This window comes from Xenopus laevis, chromosome 3L, assembly GCF_017654675.1.
Source record: "Xenopus laevis strain J_2021 chromosome 3L, Xenopus_laevis_v10.1, whole genome shotgun sequence".
Lineage (NCBI taxonomy): Eukaryota > Metazoa > Chordata > Amphibia > Anura > Pipidae > Xenopus > Xenopus laevis.
Window position 1 is genome coordinate 10,384,866 of NC_054375.1, and position 28,000 is coordinate 10,412,865.

At 42.7% G+C, this 28,000-nt stretch overlaps 4 protein-coding genes across 8 annotated transcripts in view; 3 read left to right on the plus strand and 1 right to left on the minus strand.

Annotated features, from left to right (window-relative positions):
* Positions 1-28,000, plus strand: part of LOC121393056 — a 1,743,327-nt gene that overhangs the window by 932,498 nt on the left and 782,829 nt on the right. The gene's annotated exons all lie outside the window — the stretch shown is intronic.
* LOC121400993 overlaps positions 1-28,000 on the plus strand; it is an 840,200-nt gene that overhangs the window by 745,782 nt on the left and 66,418 nt on the right. The window lies entirely within an intron of this gene.
* Positions 9,286-11,869, plus strand: LOC121400989 (fibrous sheath CABYR-binding protein-like). 2 transcript variants are annotated; one of them, XM_041585364.1, is made up of 8 exons: positions 9,286-9,441; positions 9,541-9,580; positions 9,707-9,794; positions 9,890-9,943; positions 10,041-10,100; positions 10,248-10,321; positions 10,411-11,209; positions 11,782-11,869. In XM_041585364.1, exons 6-8 carry the CDS (start codon positions 10,278-10,280, stop codon positions 11,830-11,832), a joined length of 894 nt encoding a protein of 297 aa, XP_041441298.1. In that variant the 5' UTR covers positions 9,286-9,441; positions 9,541-9,580; positions 9,707-9,794; positions 9,890-9,943; positions 10,041-10,100; positions 10,248-10,277; the 3' UTR covers positions 11,833-11,869. The 2 variants fall into 2 exon arrangements, with proteins under 2 accessions (XP_041441298.1, XP_041441299.1); XM_041585365.1 differs by lacking the exons at positions 9,286-9,441; positions 9,541-9,580 and having other exon boundaries at positions 9,642-9,794.
* On the minus strand, positions 17,509-27,947 carry LOC121401015 (interleukin-17 receptor A-like). Its single transcript, XM_041585421.1, has 4 exons — positions 27,809-27,947; positions 26,628-26,754; positions 26,302-26,349; positions 17,509-17,545 (listed from the first exon to the last, which is right to left on the minus strand). The coding sequence occupies exons 1-4, from the start codon at positions 27,863-27,865 to the stop codon at positions 17,535-17,537; spliced, it is 243 nt and encodes an 80-aa protein (XP_041441355.1). The 5' UTR covers positions 27,866-27,947; the 3' UTR covers positions 17,509-17,534.

The window sequence follows — 28,000 nt, forward strand, 5'->3', positions numbered from 1 at the left end:
AGGGTAAGCACGTTACTTGACCTAGTTACCCCTGAAAACCACCTTGAAAGGCCATTCAGGAGATTTGGGCGTGAAGTTATCTGGATGTCCGTAGATTATTCTACGTACTATGGGGGAAAATCACTAACGGGTGCAAAAATTCGGCAGCATCGGCTTCATCGCCTTCGCCACCACTTCGCCAGGCCGCAAACTTTCACACAGACAACAAATAATTCACCAAGTGCCGAAGTTTCGTTGCCACCGCCAAACAATTACGAAGTTGCGCGTTTCTAGCGGCAGGCATAGCGAAGTTGCACTAGCGTTAGATAATTTTGATATGGCGGCGAAGTTAAATTTCAATGGACGTATATGTTGCAGCAAATACAATTTTACACTACAGAAGCCCAGGGAACCTTAAAAAATAAAATAAAAGTTGTTATATTGCCCTACACATGAGCCCACCAGTATAGTTTATGTGCCATATGTAAGGCCCGGACTGGCTATCTGTTGTTCTGGCAAATGCCAGAGGGGCTGGCTGTAAGTTGCCATAGACAGTCACTATTTAGTGGGCCTGATGCGGGGGCTGCTTGGGCCTCTGTGTACTGGGAATGCAGGGCCTAGTGTGAATCTCAGTCCGCGACTGGTAAGGAAATAAGGGGGAAAGGAGTGCGGAGGGTTACAAAAAAAAAAATGCTACAATCTCTTTTAGCCTATCACCCTGTAAAAGAAAAAGACGCCAATGTTTTTTTTGGGCACTTATAAAACTTTTCAAACCCCCCTTTTTTTTTGGACCAAGTCCTATCTACTCTATTGCACTTCGCCTGGTCTGAGGTTGGCGAAGGCAAGTCTGGTGGATAGAGTTAACGTTCAGTAAAAAAACGATAAAAATCAGTGAATCGCGTAGTAACGCTCTTTGCCAGAGCGAAAACACACCTGGCCGTTTAGGTGCGAAGTTGCGCTAGCAGTCCATCGCTAAATTATGCCTGGTGCCCATAGTAAAATTTGTGCGAAGCTGCCAAAATACGTCACGCTTGGCGAATTTTTCTCCAGCATTAGCCCTTGCCCTTTTAGTGAAATTTGCCCCTATGGCTTAAATTAGACTGATGATTTCTTATATCGTAGATACCTCTGAAAGGACCATCATGAAGGCCAATAGGCGAAAACTGTGGGTCAAGTGTCTATTTGATGTCCTAGATACCCTTGAAGCATCATCTTGAAGGACCATCGGGGGCCAGTATAGGGGTGAGATTTGGAAGAATGACCCATGGATACAAAAACTTTATGATGTTTTTTTAGGGTGGAATTTGGGGTCTAATGTTTGAATAACCATGGCTGATAGACATTGAATATTTTTACATTCTGGAACTTTGTTTATGAACTAAAGGGGGGGCTGAACAAAAGCTGGACCTCCTACTACAGGATCTATCTTTTTATCTCCCTCTCTCTATCGTTGTCTGTATTCCACCATTCACCAGTCTACTTCTATCTATTGCATCTCATATGCATCTCTCTCCTCAATGTATCTGTCTCAATCTCTCCATATACAAATTCATTGATTTCCTTTTACGTTTTATTAAATAGAATACATTCTTGAACAAAGAATAATAAGATAACGAAGATAATTCAACCCATCTCTTGCTTGAACGTTCTGTACACCCAAAGCCTGGCCAGCGGCACCAAGGTCATTGCTGTTGAAGGTGCAATTGTCACGGGGGCCTATCGGCTCTCAGCGGGGGGAAGTCCGGACCTAGGAGGAAAACATCTGGTTAAAAGTCCAGATCCAGGTAACAGAAGGATCAAGAATAAACGTAGTCCAAGATACAGGCAATAGTTCAAAAGGCTGGTGGCAATTAATCAAAAAAGAAAAATCCCCAATAATCAGCAATCACAGGAAAATAGAAACAGCCAGCGAATGATAGTAGCCAAATCCTAAATCGGGCATTGAACCCGTTGACCTGGTGTCCCTTTTATTTATAATTTTGGCACCAGGACACATTCATCAACGCATCTGCACACCGGCGTCCAGGGGATGACTGGGGGGCCTTGCCCACCAGTACCTCTGGCCCCCTACTGTGAGTGCCGATCGCGGCCCCACACGCATGAATGAGCACACACGAACATTGCGCGAACACGGGGCGCTACTTTTTTTCTTTAGAATTCCTATATCAGAAGAGGGGTCTGGCCCGGCGGGGGGCCATGAGCGGTCAGTGGCCCCCACCGGGTTTTTTCCCGCGTTTCCCGCCGGGCCAGTATTGGAACCACTTGCCGCGCGTCACTAGGCTGTTTGTCCACGTGGTGGCTATGGGTTTGCCGTCATCTTTGGAAGCGGCGCTGTAGAGGAACGGTGAGCCCTGACAGCAATGCCCTCGCATGGGAGGCCATAAGTACCCACTTCTCTTACTCTCTCGTCAGCCCATATCTCTAACCCCTTTGTTTCTCGCCTGATTGCCTTTCCATTGAAGGGCCGGACAAATTTTTTATTTGTGGGAATTCCTCTTTCGATGCTCAAACTTACTCCCCCTCATACAATTACTCTTCCATCATACAATACTCTCCCTCATACAGTACTTCTCCGTTCATTCAGTACTCTCCCTCATGCTGACTCTTTCCCATCATACATTACTCTCCCCCTCAAACGCGTCGGGCAGGGTTTGGACAGGTCTAATTAAAAACCACCAGGCAAACTACTGGCGTTGGCATTTGAATTCTCGAAATCACACGGTTAAAACACACCAATTTAATTTAATTTTAGTACACAGTACTTCTCCCCTCGTTACTGCACTCTCCCTCATCTGCTACTCTTCCCTCATTCTAATACTCTCCCTCATACAGTACTCTTGTCCTCATTAAATACTCTTCCCCTCGTACTGCACTCTCCCCTCATTTACAAGTACTTTCCCCTTATACAGCTACTCTTCCATCATACATTACTCCTTCCCTACAATGCAGGGTTGCCAGATCTATTTAAACTCCAGCCTTTTGCAAACCCGTGACGTTGAACATTTGAATTCTCGCATACATTTGATAAACACACAATTATCCTACACTTTTATTATAAAGAAATAAGGTTGGGATACATAAACTAACTTGAGCGCCTAGTCTACCAACCGACTAAACCTCATCCTCTCTGACAATAACCTGCTGGACCCCTACAATCTGTTTTAAAGCAACAACACTCATCACTGAAAAACTGCGCCTGACTCGACTTAACTAATACCTTTAACCGCTAAAGCCAACAATCATTTCTCCACTACTAATACTACTTGATCTCTCAGCTGCATTGAACACTTTAGATCACCCTCTCCTCCTCCAGTCCCTCCATTTCGCTGGCCTTCGTTGACACAAGCCCTGTCCTTGGTTCTCTTCTTACTAATCGTTAACTTCAAGTTCTCCTTACAACGGTGAGTAGCATCTTCCCCCTACCTCTTTCTGTTTGGGGATTCCTCCAAGGATCTGTCCAGTGGACCATTACTATTCTCCCTCTATTTTACTTTCCTCCCGGCAAATTAATCAACTCGAACGGTATTCCACTACCACCTCTATGCTGATGATACTAAATCTATCTCTTCATCTTCCTTGATCTCACCCAGAAACTCCTAACTCGCATCCTCCTGCCTATCTCTACCCTGGATGTCGCTATCAGATACCTTAAATAAACCTCTCTAAAACTGAAATTGGTTCTCTTCCTCCAACTAACACCAGTAACATCCCAAAGGTTCCATCATAGCTAACTCTCTCTCAATGCCCCACTATCACTCTGTCTCCCCAGCCGCCCTTGGGGTTTATCCTAGATTCTGCCCTGTCATTCACTCCTCATATCCAGTCACTTATTAAAATTCAAATGGGGTGTTCCCCCCAAAAAAAAAAAAAAAAACAATAATTAAAAAAAAAAAAAAAAAAAAAAACGTATCCAAAATACGATCATTTCATCACCCAAGATACTGCCAAAATTTCTCTCTCGTCAATAATCACGTCTAGCACTACGGTAACTCTTTTAATTGGCCTTCCCCTCCAGAGATGTCACCTCTCAGTCCATTTAATTGAAACACTGCTTGCAGGCCTCATACACCTCAGCAACCGCTCCTCCTCTAGCCCTCGCCTATCTGTCAATCCCTGCACTGGCATCCGCTACCTTTCAGAATTCAAATTCAAATTAATTTGACCCTGACTTTCAAAGCCACTGCATAACTCTGCCCCTGTCCTACATCTCTGAAACTTCATCTCTTAGTATTAACTCACCAACCGCTTACATACACTCCTCTACTGACCTGCCTAATCAAACTCTTCTCTCATTACCTACTCACATTCAAGACTTTGCAAGGGCTGCACCCCCTTCCTTCTTGGAACTCTCTCCCACGGTCTGTCCGACTTTCTCCCCAACTTTTCTGCTTTGAAGAAATCTCTTAAAACGCACTTCTTTCAAGAAGCCTTCCCTTTACTCTGCTTTAACCACCAAATTGCAACACCACATACAGTGCATACATTTCTCAACCCACTTTAAATCGATCTAGCCCACCTCCCACAACTTGTGTATTACTCCCTCCCTTTAGAGTGTATCTCTCTATGCATAGGGCCTTTCCTCACCTTTTGTACCTGTATTGATTGTGATGTATGTAACACCATATGTTCTATGTATATAATTCATGTGATTTAGTTGTATAATCACATTTACTTTACAGTGCTACACAATATGTTGGCGCTATATAAATACATGTTAATAATAATAAAATAATAATATACAGCAGAAACATGGGAGTTAGTCAGGAATGGGACAACCCCGTTACCTGAAGCCCCAATGCTCCTTCTGATGATGTCAGTTGAAAATCGATAGTGATGTCAGAGTGTTGGAAATGCAGGTTACAGACTAACGTTTCAGCCCAACGAGGCCTTTCTCAAAGTGCTAACATAGTATTAAAACGAGCTTTATATCTATGTACTGGCGGGAAAAACAGCAGTCACAACTATGACGTGAGAACTAAGCGACTGCCTATTAAATACATCACATTAAGTACATAAATAGTGTAAACCATGTCATTAAGATGTATGCATCAGTCAGTCTGTTGTGTTATCACCTTACACACTTCAGCATACTCACATACTTGATTATCAATAAAAGGGTTAAAAAACAAACCATTAAGTAACACTATGTAGTTGATTGTTAACCGAAGTGAACATAATGTGTTACAAATGTTACTAATGTGACTTCCTTTGAATATGATATTATCAGCCTCCCTGTCCATGTCCCAGCTCCTACTCAATTCCCTATATACACCCCAATAAACTATTGATGCTTCTATCAGCAGCTATTAAGCTCCATCACTGCACTCTTAAGTTATATACCTTATGGCATCTAAGTATCTACATCCCATTCTGTTGTTGAACTACACATCCCATGCTGTTATTAAACGACACATTTAATATATAAGCTAAAGTTGGTATTTAAACTTACTGTGAGGCTGGTTTACACTATTTATGTACTTAATGTGATGTATTCAATAGGCAGTCGCTTAGTTCTCACGTCATAGTTGTGACTGCTGTTTTTCCCGCCAGTACATAGATATAAGGCTCATTTTAATACTATGTTAGCACTTTGAGAAAGGCCTCGTTGGACCGAAAACGTTAGTCTGTAACCTGCATTAAAGCTATCTATAATCGTTTACTCCCTGAGAGTGTGGTTCTTTTTTAGAAGATAGATACAGTATATATATATATATATATATATTATATATATATATATATATATATATATATATATATATATATATATATGAAATTAAGCACCTAATCTGTTATATAAGAGCGATTATATCGCAAAGTAGAAAACTTCTAATGAAAAGAAACACGATTGCTTTACAACAGGAGATGTAATAACAATTTGTAACTTATGAACTTGCAACTTGTGAACTTTATGATACATTTAACTAATATGAAGTAGTGTAGTGATGTGCGGGTCGGGTTTTTCTCCGCGCCCGCCTGAGCCTGACTTCTGACTTCCCTTTATAGACCCAACCCGCTGATGATGTCACAAAAGGGCGGGGTGAGCAGGCGCAGGGGATATAAAGCCAGAAGCCGGCAGTTGAAGTTGAGGATCGGGGTCGGTGGGGTGCGGGGTCGGCCTGTACCGGGTCCAGCAGGTATTGGGCCGGCACGCATATCACTACTATGAAGTCTAGATTGTTTTTTAACCATTTTTTCAATGTATTGATAATTGCCATGTTAATTGATAGAATAGAAAATAGAATAGAAAATACCGCTCTGACTCACCGCTAGCCTTCTTTGCAATACAGGCTGCCCATGGATCTGTCTCTGGGCGCTGGATTCTCTTGGCGTCCCACGCCTCACTGAATAGGAAGAAGAAAAGACAACGTTTCTGCTCACCGGAGTGCTTTAAAATAAAAAAATCTTTATTTTTCCATAATAACGGACATGCTAATGATTAAGGCCGTCTGTGCCCGAAACGCGTCAAGCTAGACGTGCTGTGTGCCCATTACTATGGATCAATAACGTTTTTGGATTTTAAAGCACTCTGGTGTGCGGAAACTTTGCCTATGTTAATTGATATGACAAGTTCCTTGGGAGGGGTTTTCTCTTGGGTATAAGACACATGGTGGTATAATGGATACTGAGGTCTCTGAGAAGTACGTTGTTGCGAAATGCGTTAGACCTTGGATGCTGATTTTTAACCAAAAGAAATAATAAAGATGGATGTTTTTTTTAAACCGATGCTGAATTGAGCGATCCTTAAGCTTCGGAGTGCGCTGCAACACTTTTTTTTGGTGAAATTGTTTCCCTTAGCGACAGACTTGGGGCAGCAGCCCCCGAGACAGACCATGAATCGGCTAAGCCAATCCATATATTTTAGCTGTAAATGAGTGTCAAGATGGCCTGTGTGCGGAGGATTAACTTGAAATCATAAGTGTAGGGCTCGGGCCAAGTGCACCCGGGCCACGTGGATTGAACGGTGAGCGACTATAGAACCCAAAGGCCTAATTATAGATGGATTGGATGGAGTTTAATAGACAAAGAGGATATAGCCGCTATGGGTGCTGGATATATTTGTATATATAATTTGTGTGCTATGAACAACAGCAGCAGCACTGATTGGAACCCTGGCTGATGAATGAATGGATCCAACAGACTCAATAGGCCACACATACAAAGCAATACTCAGTGTACTTAATAGGCTGTGTATGTACTGCACATCTAATTAGAAATAAATGCCATATAAACCTCACTCATCAAAAGGGGACACTTCCCCTTTAAGAGCAGGGAACAGAGGTGACTTCACCCTGGGGATGTGACAGTTGGTTCAGTCCGTTGGTTGGCCCTGTGGTGAGAGGTAAGTGGACTTTCCCTCTGAGAGACTTCTTGTCAAAAAACGTTATTTTAGGGCAAAAAGAGGCAGGAATTTGGGCAATGTTTTCCCCCCAGTCTAGTGGGTGTTGCGCCTCCCACTGATTTTAGTGAATTTGAAGGTTTTTCCCCTAAAATGTGCTTGGGAGGAGCCTTTAATCTTAGTGCTGGTTGGGAGACACAGACCAGGATTTGGCAGTTATACAGGACAGTCAGCAAATATTCACATTTATTAATGAAGGGAACATTTGGGGACCCCTGTACCTCACCATAAGCTGCTTAATTTGTGTTCCCAGTACTGACAGGCTCCTTCGAGATTTGCCCCTCTGCCCCCAGCCCTGCTCTTATGTACCAACATTGTAGCTAAATACATGTTCCCTTTATCCAAGTCTGGAACTAGGGGTGGGAAGCAGAGGCACGTGCCATGGGGACAGTAGGGGGTGATAGTAAATGAGCGGGAGGGACATACAGCAGGTCCCATAGAAGAGAGGTGACTTTACCCATAGGGATTTGACAGTTGGTTTTGTCCGTTGGTTGGCTCTGGGTTAAGTGTATATTCTCTCCAAGACATTTTTTTGCCAAATATCCCTTAAATTAGTGAAAAATTAGATAGTTGGTGCCCCCCAGTCTGTAACTAGGGTGGAAAGCAGAGGCACGAGCCATGGGGACAGTAGGGGGTGATAGTAAATGAGTGGGAGGAACAGCAGGTTCCACAGAAGAGAGGTGACTTTACCCATAGGGATTTGACAGTTGGTTTAGTCCGTTGGTTGGCTCTGGGTTAAGTGTATATTCTCTCTGGGGCTATTTGACAAATAACTTTTACTACAATAAAAAATAAAGGGACCAGGACCTGACAAAGCTCAAGTTTAGGGGACAATAGATCTCTGCCTTCCTCTGTATTATATAGGAAATATTAAGCGCTAAATTCATTAACTTGCCTTTTTATTCTCTTTTCTATACAGATTGCTACAGAGCTTTTCCTGCTTTTTTTGGACTGCGATTTTGCTGTTACACCTGCCTGATAACACCTGGGTTTATTTTTAGCTTCTCCATTGTTCAGTCACATCCATCTTCATCTGAACAGTGTAAGAGAGAGCCAGGGGTTCCTTAGGGAGACCCCCTTGGGGTGCCCCGGCCTTGGGCCGCCCCCTATTTTTTTTAACATCAGAGAATCTTCTTGAAGAGGTAAATCTTGCAAATTCAACTGATTCAGCTCATGATTTCTTCTTCAGCAAATCTGCCCTAAATTCACTTGAGGGGGGTCCCACGTGGCTTTGTGCATATGAGCCCATACGGTTACTGTATATGGGATTTATAAGAAGCCAATCCATCGCTATCAGCAGCATTAATAATACAAATAGGGGAATATACAGAAGGAAATAATTGCCTTTAACTTTACTTTTAGTATGTTATACAATGGCTAACTCTTAGCAACTTTTCAATTGGTTATCAATTGTTTTTTTTTTATAGCTGCTGAATAAAAAGCTAAATAACTAAAAAATTACACAAATTATAAAAAATGAAACCCAAGTGCAAATTGTCTCAGAATATCACTCTCTATCATACCAAACGTTTATTTAAAGGTGAACAAACCCTTTAACCGTGACTTCATTTTGCCTGATTGTGTCCATTTGTCCCTTTAGGTTTTCGACGATGGAGGAGATAACGATCAAGACTTCTCTCCTGGTAATGCCTCAGTGTAAAATAAATCCTCTCTCCGCTGAACTGCTGTTTCCCTTTCACTCTTCTATATAAGCTCTCCTTAAGCAGCTGTCTGTCTGTCTGCACTGCTTCCCTTTTTACATACAGATGGGAGCTGCCATACCATTTGCCTCTGTCGGGTAGAACTGACATCCAGGAAAAAACAACCACTAATGTTTATTTCCTTTTTCAGTATAAAATTCCTTATTCCTGGAATGTTTGCCCATAGAAACCCCAAACCCTTTCTGTCTCTATTCTCCTCAGATTCAGACTGACTGTGAGCAGCATTTAGAGCCATTTAGTATTCTGTCCCTAATGCTCTTTCCTTTCACTTACAGACGCTGTACGTCGTCCTGGAGGACTTCAGGGAGGAAGACACCGACTTTAAGGCCCTTGCCTCTTATTACGGTAAAATCCTATTTTATTTATCAGTTCCTACGTTTTATTACATGTGAATTCCTTTCCCCCTTTAGCTCAGTATTTAACATAAATGTGTTTTTCCCACAGAACATCACTACCGGGTCCACTTCGGCAAGAACGTCGTCCTGTAAGTAAAACATAAATGCTCTTATTACATGTTGGGAATCATTTGCTATTGCCCCAGGGGTAAGTGCAAGGGCAATAAGGCTGGAAAATGTTTTTAATAACGCTCAGTGATATTTTTCTTTTTCAGAGAGGACTTTATTCTTCGATATTTCAGCGACCCGAGGACGACGCACAGAGACAACATTTATGAGTACTGGGTGTTGATCCATTATCTGGTATGTAATGCAGAATAGATGTCTAGATAAAGAGAGAATAAATGATATTAGATTGCCAGCTCTTGTGTAACACTGCAACTTTCTTTATGTTACAGGAAGTGCTCGAGAGGGAGTGTGTCGCCCTCTACAGTGAGGAGTTGCTGCCTCCTGTAAGTGTCACTATTATTATTATTATAGGAGAGGTTATTATTCACTGTGTGTCTCTATAATAATTCTATTATTAACATTGACTCTCTCCTTCCACAGGAAGCATCATCGGAACAGTGGAGATGGGGGAAGCATTTCGAGTATCTGCGGCTGCAGAATGTAAGTTCCCCCATCACATGGGAATCCCACACCCTCACTGCCCTCAGCGTATAAAGGTACTATTAGCAGTACATATACAGACATAATCATAACTGTCTCCTTTCTTTCCCCTTTGCTCCTATCCTTGTGCCTCCCCTGCACCCGCAGACTATCCAATGGCACCTTCACCAGCTTGCCATGACGCTCTGGGAGAGGGAGCAGAAGCTGCAGGAGGCTGCTGGGTATGTATTTTGCACTAAATACTTTCAATTACGTTTACTGCCACTGTACAATAATGACAATAACGATATTTATTTCCCTTCAAACCTAGTGAGGAACAAAAGCCAAGTCCTGCAGCTGAGGGAGAGGAGGAAGAAGTTCCTGCGGTGGAGGAAGAGAAGGAAGAGGGAGCTCCTGGACAACATCAAGCTCCTGCAGAGGAGGAGGAGAGAGAAGAGAGAGCCTCTGGGGAACAACCAGCTCCTGCACCAGAGAAGGAGAAAGAAGAGGGAGCTCCAGAAGAACAAGCAGCTCCTGCTGCAGAGAGAGAAGAGGGAGCGCCTGGAGAAAAGCAAGCTCCTGATGCTGAGGAGGACGAGAGAGAGGAGGGAGCCCCTGGAGAACAACCAGCTCCTGCAGCGGAGGAGGAGGAGAGAGAAGAGAGTGCCCCTGGGAAACAACCAGCTCCTGCAGCAGAGGAGAAGGAAGAGGGAGCTGATGGAGAACAGCAAGCTCCTGCAGCGGAGGAGGAGAAGGAGGAAGGAGCTCCTGGACAACAGCAAGCTCCTGCTGCAATGGAGAAGGAGATGGAAGAGGGAGCCCCTGGGGAACAACCAGCTCCTCCAGGGGAGGAGGAGACAGAGCGAGCCCTTGAGGAACAACAAGCTCCTGCACTGGAGGAGGAGAGAGAAAAGGGAGCTCTTGAAGAACAAGCTCCTGCAGTAGAGGAGGACGAGAGAGCCCCTGGGGAACAACAAGCTCCTGCACCGGAGGAGGAGAAAGAAGAGGAAGCAGCTAAAGAACAAGCTCCTGAGGTGGAAGAGATCATCGAAGATCCTCCGGTGGTAGAAAGGGTGACCCTCCGAAAACGGGTCAAGAAGGCCATAATAAAGAGGCTCCGCAGGGTTTGGGTAATGTATCAATTTACTGACAATTACCCTTCTTCTAGAGATACCTCATGTTGTCCAATGCAGCTCCACTTTACTTCCTTCTCTTCTGAGCATTTTCAATCAGAACAATAGAAAGGAAGTCATACACCCTGTCTGTTGAGCCCGCAGGCTGATCACTTTGAGGGCGCACCCCATAGACCAATGTTTGGCTGCCTTTAGGGTGTAAGAGGTTGCTGACAGGGATCTAAGTCTGCAGATAAAGTGTTGATTGTATAGTAGGCCAATAACAGGGGAGGCAGGTAACTCTTACAGGGCTGCTGGACATCTGGCTTAGATATCCACCTTTGGAAATGGGTTGCCACTGGGTAATGGACTGGCACCAGCTGATCAAAGAGTATAAAAGAATAAATTGCACAGGCTCAGACTGAGATTCATAAGAGGCCCTGGCATTCCATGTGTAGAGAGACCCAAACATTCCCCAAAGGCCCAACAAATAGTGCGCTCTTAAAGCAACACTGAGCCTTTAATATCATAAAGAAACAAGTGTTTGTCTTTATTCTTATCTTAACATTTTCTAAATCTTTTCTTTTCAGCATTCCACCCAAAGACTCACCTGCTGCCGCCGACCCACCACCACGGCCTAAATCCTTTCCTTCCAACCTACCTATCCCGAGAGCGTATGTCTGTGTGTGTCTGTCTGTTATGTTCAGGAGGGAGAGTAGGGGTTGTGTACAGGAGGGAGAGTAGGGGGTTGTGTATAGGAGGGAGAGGGAGAGTAGGGGGTTGTGTATACAGGAGGGAGAGTAGGGGGTTGTGTATAGGAGGGAGAGTAGGGGGTTGTGTATAGGAGGGAGAGTAGGGGTTGTATACAGGAGGGAGAGTGGGGGTTATGTACAGGAGGGAGAGTAGGGGGTTGTGTATAGGAGGGAGAGTAGGGGGTTGTGTACAGGAGGGAGAGTAGGGGTTGTGTATAGGAGGGAGAGTAGGGGTTATGTACAGGAGGGAGAGTAGGGGGTTATGTACAGGAGGGAGAGTAGGGGGTTGTGTATAGGAGGGAGAGTAGGGGGTTGTATACAGGAGGGAGAGTGGGGGTTATGTACAGGAGGGAGAGTAGGGGGTTGTGTACAGGAGGGAGAGTAGGGGGTTGTGTACAGGAGGGAGAGTAGGGGGTTGTGTACAGGAGGGAGAGTAGGGGGTTGTGTACAGGAGGGAGAGTAGGGGGTTGTGTACAGGAGAAGGTTGAGGGGGTGTATAGGTGAGGGGTGAATAGGAGGTGGGGGGTGTATAGGTAGGGCGGGCGGGGGGGTCTAGCCATGATCCAGGGTGTAAGAACCGACTGCCGTTTCTAGGAGTCAGGAAGGAATTTTTACCTTCAGTGCAGATTGGCCCCCATAGCACTCTAGGGTTTTTCTCCTTCCTCTGGATCATCCACTGTTAGGGAGGCCCAAATATAAATTGCCTATTAATTGTAATAAATCCTGTGCTCACCGCCAGGTTTCTCCATAAATATGTCTCTGTGTTTTTCTTTAATCCCTTATGGTGAATATTGAGGGAAGGGGCTCCTGTGCCTCGTTCTACTAAAGATGACTGAGCGGTTGTGTGGAGGGTAAAACTGGGTGGTGGTGCTGATACAGGGCTTTAGTTGAAGAAGGGAATGGGTTAATATCTCTGCAGGGTTAATTGATTAATATGTACATGACGGGGCTGAAAGACATAGGGACACATACTGATCTCTAATGATTGGAGGGAACTAGAATATTGCTTTACTCCATAGGCCACAATGTAACAGCATTTCCATTCAAGTCCAAGGCCCCTTTCTTAACACTGGAATTCCATCCACTTCCCACCAGCCTATTGTCACTATACCAGACATTTAGTATATGAAGGAGCTTGATATTGGCCAATGACTAAGCTGGATTTGTTTTTTGGGTACCACTTTCTGCAGGTTATGAGACGTCCTTTTGGGGTGGAGGGTTCCTGCTAAAGCGATTGAGTTAAAAACATTGGTGGCCTGGGGCCCTAAGAGTTAAAAACATTGGTGACCTGGGGCACTAAGAGTTAAAAACATTGGTGGCCTGGGGCCCTAAGAGTTAACAACATTGTGGCCTGGGGCCCTAAGAGTTAAAAACATTGGTGGCCTGGGGCCCTAAGAGTTAAAAACATTGGTGGCCTGGGCCCTAAGAGTTTAAACACATTGGTGGCCTGGGGCCCTAAGAGTTGTAAGTGGAACTGAGATAACCCTCGGAAGTTCATGCAAATCACCTGGTTTTCCACTTGTCCATTAAAGGGGTTGTTCAGCTTTCAGTAGGTTATAGAATGGTGAATTCTATGCAACTTTTCAATTGGTCTTCATTATTTACTTTTTTATTGTTTTTCATTTACCTTTTTTTCTGATTCTTCAGAATTTTCAAATGGGGGTCACTGACCCCCCATCTAAAAACAAGTGCTCAGTAAAGCTAAAATAATCCTAATATTCTCGTTTTTGTTATTACTCCTCTTTGTATTGAGCGCCTCTCCTATTCATATTCCAGTCTCTTATTCAAATAAATGAATGGTTGCTAGGGTAATTTGGAGCCGAAGCACACCCGATATTGGGAAACTGGCAAACTGGAGAGCTGCTGATAAAAAGCTAAATAACTCAAAAAACCACAAATAAAAACCATTGGCACATTGTCTCAGAATATCCCTCTCTATATCATACTAATAGTTATCTCAAAGGTGAACAACCCTTTAAGTTAACTTTTAGTATGATATATTGGTTTTCACTTTTTATTATTTGTGGTTTTAGAGTCATTTAGCTTTTTATTCAGCAAGCTCTACAGTTTGCAGTTTCCACAATCTGGTTGCTAGTTCCAAATTACCCTAGGCAACCATGCATTGATTTGATTAAGAGACCGGAATAATGAATAGAGAGGCCTGAACAGAAAGAGGAAGTAATAAAAAGTAGCAATAACAACTACATTTGTAGCCTTACTGAGAATTTTTTTTTACATGGGGTCAATGACCCCCATTTGATATCTGGAAAGCATCAGAAGAAGAAGAAATAATGAAGACTTAATTGAAAAGTTGCTTAGAATTGTTTGTTCTATAACAATACTAAACGTTAACTTGAAGTATTAACTTTAATATGAAGGCCCCACCTTTACGGTAGAGTACCCGCACCCACACCCACATTTTTACCTACCTGACCCGCAACTGCATGATCTGCAAACTGATCGCGACTCGCTGACCACCATAAAGCAGGAAGTGCCGTTGCTGGAAACGGGAAGTGACATCATCAGAAGTGGGCTAGGAAAAAAAAAAAAACCTTTTTAAAGGAATAAAAACTTGCTAAGTATCCACAACTTTCCCTGCAAACCCTCAGACCCCAACCTGCATCTGAAAGTCCTTCCTACAAACCAACAGGTTCGCTGCTTTTTTGGGGTACCCAACACCCTGCAGGGCTCTACCCTCGGGTACTCAGGCTCTAAAGGTGGCCATACACGGGCCGATAAAAGCTGCCGACAGGCCCAACGATCGGATCCTAACGAATAGCAATGGGCGGTCGGATCGCTGGACCGCATCAAACGAATAGATGCGGCCGCGATCCGACCGCCCATTGCTATTCGTTAGGATCCGATCGTTGGGCCCTAGGGCCCATGATCGGATCAGCCAGATATTGCCACCTCAAGGTGACATCGCCAAACGAGCGGAATCTCTCAGTGTATGGCCACCTTTAGGAATGCCCTGCCTGGGGGCACAGGGAAAATGGCACCAATCAGCTCTCCAACACTTGGATGCTCCATTGGGGTAACAGATAAGGAGACTGGTATATTTTTTTTTACCAATTTGAATATTCTGTTCCTTTAAAAAAGATCAGGGCAGATAGACTAAATTATTTTAAAAATTCCCTCGCCCTCCTGTTATCCCAACAAAGGGGCCTTGTAAGCCCTAATGGAGGAGTGGCTGTGACATTGCACCCCTGGCCAGGGTCGGACTGGGGGGCCCGGGGCTGCTGTCTGAGGCCCCCCCTCCGTCCTCCCTTTCTGAGCCGGCACACTGCGCTGCGGGCAATACAGGAAGAAGGTGCGCAACTGTTTTTGCCCTTCGTCGGGCAGTCCACTGCAGGAAAAAGTTGTGGGGCCCAATGGGTTTTTTCCCGGTGTCCCGCCGGCCCAGTCCGACACTTGCCCCTTGGCACTACAACATAGGCAAGCCTAAATTTAATGATAAAATTACAATGGATTAAAAAAAGGCGCTAAATCCAAATCTAATAACAATGAGCAGCACCAGAGTCAAGAGGGAGAAGCCAACTTTGTCCACGTGTCAGTCAGAGATCAAAAGGAGGTGCGCTGAACAAATAAGCGGATGTACAAATTGCTATAAGAAGAAAAGGCTGATAGTGTATTACACCTTTATTACAGCTCTTAATATTGCACATCAGATCTACTCACCCACTTAGATGCCCATGTGTTTGCCTTTTATATGGGGAGCAGGGCTCGTCTTCCGTCTGTCCCCAGCGCTCACTGTACCTGTTGCCTTTTAAACTGAGGAGAGTGAAGTACCGTCAGGAATTGAAGAATCGTCTGCGGGTTAATTGCACTTAGCGACTCTCACATGCAGTCGGCCCTTAATGAATTATACGCGCAGTCCCTGATTGGTCGTAGCGATCGTCTCTTGTTGCCGTGTACATGTCGCCGCGCTGCCTGTTGCCAAGGGGAATCCCATTGCTGTAATGCCGGTTTGCGGGAGACAATCTTTTATTTTTTAGCACACGGGAGTTGCGCTGATAGATGTCGGGTTTTCTTTGGATCCTTCACCGGAGCCTCTCGGTACTTCCAGTTGTCGGCGTTTTTCCTCGTGGTGTTTGTACAAACGGCTTCTATTTTCCTTCAGTTTAATATCAAGATGACTTCTTTAGGGGGTCGCACATAACAAGAAATTAGGATCGCAGCTTTATCTTGCTGAAATGGTTAATTTATTCAATATTTTGAAATGAACAAACATTAGCCCAACGCGTTTCGTATCTCAGATACTTCCTCAGGGGCAGATTACCCAGACTGCACTGCAAAGCTATTTATCGAGTCCGTGGGTGGCTCCATCAATTAGTGCAAATAATCGTCTTCATTCATAAAACTCATGAAGCTATTTTACAGTAAATTACAATTAAAACAAGTAGAAATTAAAAGTCACAGTATCATAAAATTCTATCAATCATTTAAAGCTTAATGATACTTACAAGGGATTAGCCATGAGAATCTCCCTGCACTTATCTAACATACACATTACAGGGCCATTTTGGCAACAGCAGTTCTAGGGGGGCACAAATTGGACATAACTTTTAGTATGTTATAGAATGGGCCAATTCTACGCAACTTTTCAATTGGTCTTCATTATTTACTTTTTATTGGTTTTTTTTTTTTTTATTATTATTAACCTTTTTTCTGATTCTTCCCAGTTTTCAAATGGGGGTCACTGACCCCATCTAAAAACAAATGCTCCGTAAAGCTACAAATGATCTATTATTGCTCTTTTTTATTAATTCTTTTTCTATTCAGCCCCTCCCCTATTCATATCCCAGTCTCTTATTCAAATAAGTCAATGGTTGCTAGGGTAATTTGGACCCTAGCACCCAGATTTTGGAAACTGCAAACTGGAGAGTTACTGAATAAAAAGCTGTTGAACAACTTAAAAACCACAAATAAAAAATTGAAAACCGATGGCAAATTGTCTCAGAATATCCCTCTCTACATCATACTAACAGTTATCTCAAAGGTGAACAACCCCTTTAAGTTAACTTTAGTATGATTTATTGGTTTTCACTTTTTATTATTGTTGGTTTTAGAGTCATTTAGCTTTTTATTCAGCAGCTCTCCAGTTTGTAGTTTCCACAAATCTGGTTGCTAGGGTCCAAATTCCCTAGCAACCACACATTGATTTGATTAAGAGACTGGAATATAAATAGGAGAGGCCTGGATAGAAAGAGGAGTAATAAAAAGTAGTATATGTAAATGTGTAGCCTTACAGAGCATTTGTTTTTAGATGGGGTCAGTGACCCCCCATTTGATATCTGGAAAGCATCAGAAGAAGAAGAAGAAGGCAAATAATAAAAAAAAACTTTTAAAAAAATGAATAACGAAGACAATTGAAAAGATGCTTAGAATTGTTCGTTCTATAACATACAAAAAGTTAACTTGAAGGTGAACCACCACTTTAATATGAAGGCCCCACCTTACGGTAGAGTACCCCCACCCACACCCACATTTTACCTACCTGACCCACAACTGCCTGATCTGCAAACTGATCCGCGACTCGCTGACCACCATAAAGCAGGAAGTGCCGTTGCTGGAAATGGGAAGTGACGTCATCAGAAGTGGGCTAGGCAGGAAAAAAAACATATATTTAAAACCTTTTTTTTTTTTTTTGCTCAAGAGTGATTTTTATTAGAATAATTGTCACATGACAGGTATACATATGGAGTGGTATAACACAGTTCCACCAGATAATAAAGCATAGGCAATCCTAGGTTAACATATTACCCCAGGGGAGGAGATGAACTCCACTATGCCCACCCGTAGTGCCCACCAGTTGTTAAGGGGTGTTTACCCATTATCATCATTTCCCCGAGAGGAGAAGGTCGGTGTATTTTGCTTTACCGTCCAGTACTGCCAGATAAGGGGTTTTTGGTCCAAGAGGCCTTTTTTGACCATTATTGCTTTTCCATTGCTGCTTGATCTTTCATCACTTTATGCCATTCACGCACCCAATGGGGGAGAGGAGTCCTTCCAATGCAAAGTAAGCCCCCTTCTGGCTTGAAACAGGGCTTTAGCAATAAAAGTTTTAGTATAAAAGTTCAAGTTGGTATTCAAGTCCAATGTTAGAAGGCATGACCTGGCTGTGCAATTACTCCACCCCAGGGATTCCTCTGGTCAACCACACACTCCCTCCCAGTAATCCTTGAGCTTTGGGGCAACTCCACAGGGTATGATCCAGGGTGGCTATCTCCTCATTGCATCTCAAACATATTGGGGAATGCAGAACTTTCATTACATATAACCTCTGTACCGTATAGTAGGCTCTGTGTATTAGGTACAGCTGCAGCATACCGTGCCTCAGTCACATAGAAACCATTGCTAGGTGTGGCCAGCACCCAAGACCATTGGTCATCTGTGATCATCCCTAAGTCATCTTCCCAGGCTTCCCTGGAGGGGATTATAGAGTCTCTGTGGAGAGGCTTATGCAACATTTTGTACAGGGAAGATACTTTTCTCTTTTTAGCAGGATCTACTAAGAGATCTACCACTGGGGAGTTGGCAATGGAAATGTTGTCCCTGGTGGATTGTCTTGTCAGGGCAGTACCAACCCTATGGTGCATGAGCCATTGGGATTGGGGGAGCTGCGTTGCGGCCTGCGACTCTTGCAGGGGTCTCACCCTACCAGACTCCCATAAGTCTCCTATCGTGGTGAGGTTTAAGCATCTGCCAGATTTTTTGGAGGGTTTATGGAGACCAGGTGCGGGAATGTATTGTTACCCCAAATGGGTGTTTGCCGGGACTAGGTGGCTGAACTGAATTGTACTATGTGCCGTTCGTAGGACTTTGGCTTGGCATTATGATTAGTGGCGAGGATGGTTTACCAGGTTTTTTGACCAGGAGGTCTTGCCACGGGGAATCTAAGTTCCCGGTTATTAATGCTCAAAGATTGTACAGAGGTGGAGAGATATCCTGGTGTATCATTAGGGGAGATATGCGTGAGTTGGGCACCTAAAAGATAGACTACAAAGAGTGGTTGGTAAATGGAACATTTTCTAATTGGACCAGTGTTGTTAGTGGAGTACCGCAGGGCTCTGTACTAGGTCCCTTGCTTTTCAACTTGTTTATTAATGACCTGGAGGTGGCCATTGAAATTACTGTTTCTATTTTTGCAGATGATACTAAATTGTGCAGAACTATAGGTTCCATGCAGGATGCTGCCATTTTCATATTTGGGGTGATTTATCTTGATGCTCAATAGTATTTGGACATACAATGCCGCAGGGTGGAAGTTTTGAGGTGATTTTTGGTTTTGTCACCAAATTTGCCAAATTAAGGAACGTTTTGGCAGCTTGGTGCTTGGAGTAGAAAGACATGCATACCCAATTTGGATTCATGAGAATTGTGTTCTTTCCGAAAATATATGGCTTTCTGGGGTGAACTTACTTTTTTCTACCCCTGCCCCCCCCCAAAAAACGATGTAAATGTGTTGATTTTGCAGTACCTGAAATGACAGACCATATGGGGGTCTTCCTTTTGGGGCCCCTATATTGCCACGTGCTTGGGTAACATACCCAAATTCACCCAAATTTAGGAATGGTTGCGCCTTGGTTTTTTGTAGTACAAAGACATGCATACCCAATTTAGATTTGTGAGAATGTGTACTTTCCGAAAATATATGGTTTTCTTCGGTGAACTTACTTTTTTCTACCTTTGCCCCCCCCCAAAAAACTATGGAAATGTGTTGATTTTGCAGAATCTGAAATGAAAATACCATATGGGGGTCTTCATTTTGGGGCCCCTATATACCACGTGTTGGGTACACTTATACATATTGGGCATCAAACTGTTCAGAAGACCCTAGGCTTTTATTTTTGGGTGATTTCTCTTGATACCTAAAAGTATTTGGGTAATACGATGCTGCAGGGTAGAAATTTTGAGGTGATTTTGGAAATGTCACCGGAAATCGCCAAATTTAGGAATGGTTTGCGCATGGTGCTTTGGAGTAGAAAGACATTGCATACCCAATTTGGATTCGTGGGAATGTGTACTTTCCGAAAATATATGGTTTTTTGGGGTGAACTTACTTTTTTCTACATTTGGCCCCCCCTTATACGATGTACATGTGTTGATTTTGCAGAATCTGAAATGAAAGACCATATGGGGCCCAATATATGCCACGTGCTTGGGTAACACCTATACATATGGGCATCAAACTGTTTCAGAGGACCTTTAAGCTTTCATATTTTGGGGTGATTTATCTTGATACCTAAAACTATGTGTGAAATACGATGCTGCAGGGTGGAAATTTTGAGGTAATTTTTGGAAATGTCACCAAAATCACCAAATTTAGGAATGGTTTACGGCTTGGTACTTTGTAGTACAAAGACATGCATACCCAATTTAGATTCGTGGCAATGTGTACTTTCCAAAAATATATGGTTTGATGGGGTGAACTTATTTTTTTCTACCTTTGGCGCCCCCCAAAACGATGTAAATGTGTTGATTTTGCAGCACCTGAAATGACAGACTATATGGGGGTCTTCCTTTTGGGGCTCCTATATGCCACATGCTTGCCATATTAGGCATCCGGCCCGGGACTGGCAATCTGTGGGTTCTGGCAAATGCCAGAGAGGCTGCTATAAGTCCCATTGAAAGTCAGTATTTAGTGGGCTGGTGGGGGCTGTTTGGGCCTCTGTGTACCTGAAATGCCAGGACCTATTCTAATTCTCAGTCCAGATCTGCTCAAACTATTCAGAGGACCCCAGGCTTTCATATTTGGGGTGAATTATCTTGATACTCAATAGTATGTGGGACATACAATGCAGCAGGGTGGAAGCTTTGAGGTGATTTTTGGAAAATGTCACCAAATTTGCCAAATTTAAGGAACGTTTTGCAGCTTGGTGCTTTGGAGTACAAAGACATGCATACCCAATTTGATTCATGAGAATGTTTAACTTTCCGAAAATATATGGTTTTCTGGGGTGAACTTACTTTTTCTACCTTACCCCCCCCCCAAAATTATGGAAATGTGTTGATTTTGCAGTATCTAAACAGACCATATGGGGGGTCTTCCTTTTGGGGCCCCTATATGCCACATACTTGGGTTCACCTATACATTTTGGGCATCAAACTGTTCAGAGGACCCTAGGCTTTCATATTTGGGGTATTTTACATTGATACCTAATGATGTGTGGAGATATGATGCTGTAGAGTGAAAGCTTTAAGTTCATTTTTCAAATATTCACCAATTTCTATAAAACATTATAACTTTAGGAAACAATTGCAACTTGGTAGTTTGGAGTACAAAGATATATTTACCCATTTTTGATTCACCAGAATCTGTTCTTTCTAATAATGGGTAGTTTTCTAGGGTAAACCTACTGTTAGCGGAATGTTTGGCCTTGAAATCAGAAGTATGCCGTTTGGGGAGCGGTGCTTTGGAAATTTGGTAGTGTACTGCTTGTAGATTTTGATCTATACAAGTGAGAAATCTCAATAAAACTATATATATATATATTTGGTATTGCCGCGTTCAGGAGACATAGACCTTTCTAAATCGGCTGTGTTCTTGTACATAAAATAAATGATGTTTCTGATATATGTGATTGTTCTTTGTGAAACATGATTTTTTTCATTTTATTAGACACTTAGAAGCCTATATTTCTTTACAGAAGTAGAATTACACCAAAATTCTTGCATATTGTGAAAAAAACATTATATTGTTTTCCTGGGTAAACTAAAAGACCCCCCCTAGGAAAGGCCCTAAAAGTGAAAGAGTGCAAAATATCTTGGCAGTAGATGTTCGCATCTAGGACAAAACGGCTGGCAGGGAAAGGGTTAAAGATATTGTTTTACTATAATACACAGAGATAACACATTGGAACACTAGTGACATCTAGTGGTTGAATTTTATTATGACATGCACTTAAATTTATATTGTACTAAGTTTGCACCAATCACATTAATTATGTCATTAATGACGTCATCTTGGCACCCTTTTTTGAAAGTTTTTTTGTATTTATATGACCATCCATTCACTTACAATTTATCCTTGATAAAGGCCCCAATGTGGGCCGAAACGTTGGATACACGAGTGATATGAAAAATAAAACTAATTTGAACACTTCCAAATCTGGTGTGCTGGTCCATTTTGAAGGCTACATATTTCTTTAGACCATAGCACCCACGAATGTAACAGCAGAAAGAGTGTAGGTACTATCTGAACATTATATATATATATATATATAATATATATGAAAGTGTGATGCAGCTAGCAGCATAATGTCATAATGTTCTGTTCTGAGTGAGAGAGTGGAGATGAATTCTGGTAGCTCGGTGCAGAGGGGAAAGGAACTATGGCAGCGCAGAAGAGAGCTAAGACCCCAGACAAGATACTGTAGGTACATTATGCTTTCTAATATTCCACACATCCCATTCCATAGCCGTCCTCCACAGGTCCAAAAAAATAAAAACATTTCCTCAAAGAAGTTGTTCACCTTTAAAAAAAACTTTTAGTGTGATGTAAAGAGTGATATGCTGAGACAAATTGCAATTGGTTTTCATTTTTTATTATTTGTGGTTTTTGAGTTCTCGCTTTTTATTCAGCAGTTCTCCAGTTTGCAATTTCAGCCATCAGGTTGCTAGGGTCCATATTACCATAGCAACAATACATTGATTTGAATAAGAGACTGGAATATGAATAGGAGAGGGTCTGAATAGAAAGATGAGTAAGAGAAAGTAGCAATAACAATAAATTTGTAGCCTTACAGAGCATTTGTCTTTTTAGATGAGGTCAGTGACCCCAATTTGAACGCTGAAAACGCTGAAGGCAAATAATTCAAAAACTATAAAAAATTAGCCATTCTATAACATATTAAAATTTAACTTAAAGGTGAACAACTCCTTTAACCCCACCATTGCTGGTCCAACTGTTTATAACCTCCTCAATTAGCCAGCAGCAGTCAGTAACTTAACCCCACCATTGCTGGCAGAAACCTGACATCATCCGTCTCCCCAAAAGTGACCCTGGGGTGCCCCAGGACCAGGTTTGTCAGGATGAATGAAATTCAGTTATTAATCGACTGCCATGGATGTTCCCAGCTGCTTCCCAGGAACATTCCTCTGGACCATAGCCTTCCTAATCACCCAGACCTCTGGGAAAACTAGAGTCGAGGATATTTGAAATAACAAATTCCTCTTCTCCGTCCACCAAAACTGGTCGAGGAGGCAAATTCTGCTGGGAAGGAAATCTGCTGTGAATATAAGGTTTGAATAGAGATACGTGAAAGACAGGATGGATCTTTAGAGAAGGAGGAAGTTCCAGGCGATAAGTCACAGGGTTGATTTGAGTCACAATATGGAAGGGTCCCAAAAATCTGATGTTTTTGCCGATAACCAAACATGATTGTCTGCAACATAAGTGTATTTTTCTCTTCTCTTAGAATTGGTGTTTGCAAAATTAGAAGAATGCGAAGAAATTCAAACGTTTTCCTTAATCAAAGATCTTCCTGACATGTATCCTATGTTGCTCCAGACAATGGGAGAAAACCAGGATATCATCCAGACATACTATGATAAATTGACCTGGGAGATCACGGAAGATATTGTTTACAAAAAACAGAAAAGTGGCAGGAGCATTGCATAATCTGAATGGTCTCACTAGATAGTCAATAGGCCATAGTGAGTTTGAAAAAATCTGTTTTCCACTCTTCTCCAAAACAAAAGGCACCCATACACATGCAGATAGAAGATGCCGACAGATTAAGTTGGCAGCTTTTTGCCCAGTGTATGGGGCACTCCGACGGGTTTCCCCGATCAAAATATGTCCGAAAGTCCCTCCGACGGCCCGTTTTTCCTCATTATGATCCGATCATTGAGCCCTAAGGCCCACGATCAGATCAGCAGATATTGCCAACCTCAAGGTGGGAATATCAGAGAGAGATTTGCTCATTTGGTGACCTTGCCAAACGAGTGAATCTCCATATTTAGGCCAGCTTAATCGGAATTAGGTTATAGGCCCCATTTATGTCCACCTTAGTAAAGATTTAAGCTGTGCTCAGCCAATCAAGGAGTTGGAGAATAAGAGGGAGCGGATGATGATTTTTAATAGCCGTGCAATTTAATTCCCTATAGTCTGTACAGGGTCTCAAGGACCCGTCTTTTTTCTTCAAAAATTTTTTTAGAGCACCTGCAGGAGAAGATGAGGGGCAAATTAACCCTTTTTCAAAATCCTCTTGAAGTTATGTTTTTAATTCTTTATGTTCAGGTGTGGAAATATTAAATATTCTTCCATAAGGGATTTTAGTTCCTGGAAGTGACCCCATGAGCTTTATGGGGAGGCATATGATGAATGGTTCTACCAAAACAAACTGGGATTTTAAAGGAGAAGGAAAGTCGTTTAGCACTTGGGGGTGCCAAAGCTTAGGCACCCCCAAGTGAATGTATTTACTTACCTGAAACCCCGGGGTTATTCCAGTGAGCACCATGGAGCACTCCTCTTCCAGCTTCTTCTTTCTTCGTGCGGCTGCGCATTAGAGTGAAAAGTCGAACTTTAACTAAAAAGTCAGCTTTTTCATTCTACTGCGCATGAGTCTGTCCTGGGAAATTTGAAGAAAGAAGAAGCTGGAAGAGAAGTGCTCCGTGGTGCTCACTAGAATAACCCCAGGCCGGTGCAGTTTTCTGCTGATAGGAGCACCGGCCCGGAGTTTCAGGTAAGTACCCCCACCCCCAAGTGGGACTTTCCTTCTCCTTTAAAGGAACAGTTCAGTGTAAAAATACAAATTAGCTAAATATATAGACTGTGCAAAATAAAAACTGTTTCTAATAGAGTTAGTTAGCCAAAAATGTATTGTATAAAGGCTGGAGTGACTGGATGTCTATCATAATAGCCAGAATCCAACTTCCTGCTTTTCAGCTCTCTAACAGTTAATCAGCGACTTGAAGGGGGGCCACATGGGACATAACTGTTCAGTGAGTTTGCAATTGATCTTCAGCATTCAGCTCAGATTCAAAAGCAGTTATGACCCATGTGCCCCCCCTCAAGTTACTGATTGGTTACTGCCCGGTAACCAATCAGTGGAAACCAAGAGAGCTGCAAAGCAGGAAGTAGTGTTAGACATCCAGTCACTACAGCCTTTATACATTCAATTTTAAACTATATTGGAAACATTTTTTATTTTGCACACCTATCTATTTAACCAGTTTTTATTTTTATACTGAACAATTCCTTTAAGAAAGTAACATTCCCATTTTACCCAATGTATATCAGGATTACTTTTACTTAACCAAGGGAACCGTAAGATAAAATCAAGGGAATGAGTTGGGAGGGCATCAAAGCTTAATTTTTCTGAATGTTCTTTATTTAAAACATAAATAACATCCCTGGCTTCAGAGAAAACAGGACCAGAATGCAACGGGGTGCTATCCACCCCTTCTATCGAAATAGGATAGGGTTTGGTGGTTAGAGACAGTCCTGCTTGAGATGGAGTGTATTAATGCTGGACACTAAATCTTGCGTGCCTTAGTCTGCAAGAAAATAGTGAGGCTTAAGCGTTTAGATTTCCGAGCCAACTGAAGATTACTTGCCCCACTCTTTCAGATTTTTGATTTTCAATCATTTTCTTGCCTTTTGGCTCTTTTTGTTAGAGCAGACAGTAATTTATAAACCCTCAAATAATTTATATAGCGGCTAAAAGCCCTCATAATCAGTAAGCAAGGGGCTATTATGTTCAATAATTGGGGAGGCCCAAGCTAAAGCTTCCCTTTGCAGAAGAGTTATCATAAAACACCACTTTGAGGGAGTCATTAGGAAATTATGAGAGGCTGCAAATAAAAAAAAGACTCGCATTGGTTTCTAAAATTCCTAAAACACTTTCTGTCTCCTGTAAATTTCTCAGGTAAGGGCATCTTAGGAACAGGGGCTTCAGCAATAAATGAAGCAGGTGTCCATTGGGCTATTTGTCCTTGAAAATGCTGAACTTGGGTGTGTAAATCCAACATCACTTGAGCCATAACATTAATCCGCTGACTTTAAAATGTCTTGCTCTGCCCCAGCAGAATCCATAGTGGCCTGAGCAATGCTAAGGCTCAGACCAAATCCATTTATCACCTCCCTATCTCCACATACAGATGGAGTGATACAGATGGATCATCCAGCCAAATAATAATGTTAAGTACCAGAAAGGGCTGACAGTGCTCTGAAGCTGTGATCTACTTACCAGCTTGTAGTCTACTGGTAGATCAAAATCTACATAGACACACACACACACGTCTTCTTTACTACTAACAGGCTTGACCCCCCCCCCCACTGAGCTAATGGTTAAGTAACTGGCCCCACTGGATTTCTCACTTTCAAGGTAGACAGAGAACTGAAGAACATACCGTGCTGGCAACAAGTCTTCATTTTACTCATCCTTTTGTCTCTGCACCCTGCAAAACACAAGACATTAGATCAATATAAGGCAGATCTTAATGAACTTCAGGTCCATGCAGTCTATTCTCAGGGGGTGCTGGTATCTGAATTTATTTTCTAGGGTTGCCTAGCGAACATCTCCAAAAGACTATGGGAAAGGAGGTTTTACGATAAGCAACGGCAGGGATTTGTCACTATAAGAGCCTATAAAATAAGTCCAAGGCTTTTTTTAGTAAGGAAACAGGTAGTAACGAGAACTAACCAGTGTGGCCAGGGAGACTGAAACACGACTTACCTGGTACAATGATAGACATCTCTTTACTGTTCCTAAGGTCGGAGTTAACCAGCCTGGGCAGGTGCTGGACAGTCACATCATACATTTGCTCGGGATCAACCTTAAAGTTGCTGCAGACAAACTGCCACTGAAATATGAGAGAGGAGAGGTCCCTGTGACTAGTACAGACATTTAATGAACCTGATTAAGACTTTCTAACCCTTATTGTCAGACATCAGCTGCTGAGGGAACTGGTTTTTGAAGTGAAGTTGGACACACAGATGCAACAGAACCAGTCAGCACTCACCCCAAATCTCCTCCTAACTGGCCTTCAGTCTGGACCCCCTTAGCTTATAACAAGGTTACAGATATATAGAAACATTGGGGTAACAGTCACCCTGCTATAGTTCCAGGGACACTCAGGGTACAAATAAGCACTCACCCCAAATCTCCCCCTAACAGACCTTCAGTCTTGACCCCCTTAACTCATAACAATATAGTAGTAAGACAAAACAGAGGCGCCAAAAAAAAATAGCTAAAAGCACTTAAAAACCCAATGGGTAATTCAGAGGAGGTAGTAATGAACTAACCTCCTCCAAGCAGACACCTCTGAATTACCCATTGGGTTTTTAAGTGCTTTTAGCTATTTTTATCCTTTTGGCGCCTCTGTTTTGTCTTACTACTATATCGAGTCCACCCCGAGTGGAGGGGTATAATCCCCTTTTTTTTCTTCTACAGAGAGCGACGTAAACCTGGCTTGTGATTATTAACTTGTTTACTCTACCATTACTCCCTGTAAAAACATATTACACTATTGGGGCTCTTGGTGTTCCTTTTTGTCTCCTTAACTCATAACAAGGTTACAGATATATGGAAACATTGGGGGAACATTCACCCTGCTATAATTTCAGGGGTACCCAGGGTACAAATAAGCACTCACCCCAAATCTCCCCCTAACTGACCTTCAGACTGGGCTCCCTTAGCTCATAACAAGGTTACAGATATATAGAAACATTGGGGTAACAGTCACCCTGCTATAGTTCCAGGGGTACCCAGGGCACAAATAAGCACTATGATCGTCCCCTCCACCCCATCCAGTTTAAGCCCAACACCCATGGAGAGCAGTTTGTTGGTGGTTGCACAGGTTGGATATTACATTGAAGCAACTTATTTCTAACATTTCCCCTTTATGTGACACTCACCATCAGGGGCCACTGTCCAGCTGATTCTGAACACTGGCACGGGGTCCCCCGACTCATTCGCTTCTACCACATGATCAACTTCTAAGTTGGAGGGAGCAGATGGAGTCCATTGACTGGGGTGGATCCAACTACTGTCGATGCAATTGCCTGGCGATTTTAAAAACACCAAAAGCACAAACAAGAAAGAGTTAA

Excerpts from the sequence above, each read along its gene's own strand:
- LOC121400989 (XM_041585364.1), top strand. The coding sequence starts at position 10,278 with ATGACGCTCTGGGAGAGGGAGCAGAAGCTGCAGGAGGCTGCTGG. Across the intron at positions 10,322-10,410 it reads AAGCTGCAGGAGGCTGCTGG|TGAGGAACAAAAGCCAAGTC; the intron begins GTATGTATTTTG and ends CTTCAAACCTAG. Across the intron at positions 11,210-11,781 it reads AGAGGCTCCGCAGGGTTTGG|CATTCCACCCAAAGACTCAC; the intron begins GTAATGTATCAA and ends TTTTCTTTTCAG.
- LOC121401015 (XM_041585421.1), bottom strand. The coding sequence starts at position 27,865 with ATGAGTCGGGGGACCCCGTGCCAGTGTTCAGAATCAGCTGGACAGTGG. Across the intron at positions 26,755-27,808 it reads CTGGACAGTGGCCCCTGATG|TGGCAGTTTGTCTGCAGCAA; the intron begins GTGAGTGTCACA and ends CTCATATTTCAG. Across the intron at positions 26,350-26,627 it reads GATGTCTATCATTGTACCAG|GGTGCAGAGACAAAAGGATG; the intron begins GTAAGTCGTGTT and ends TGTGTTTTGCAG.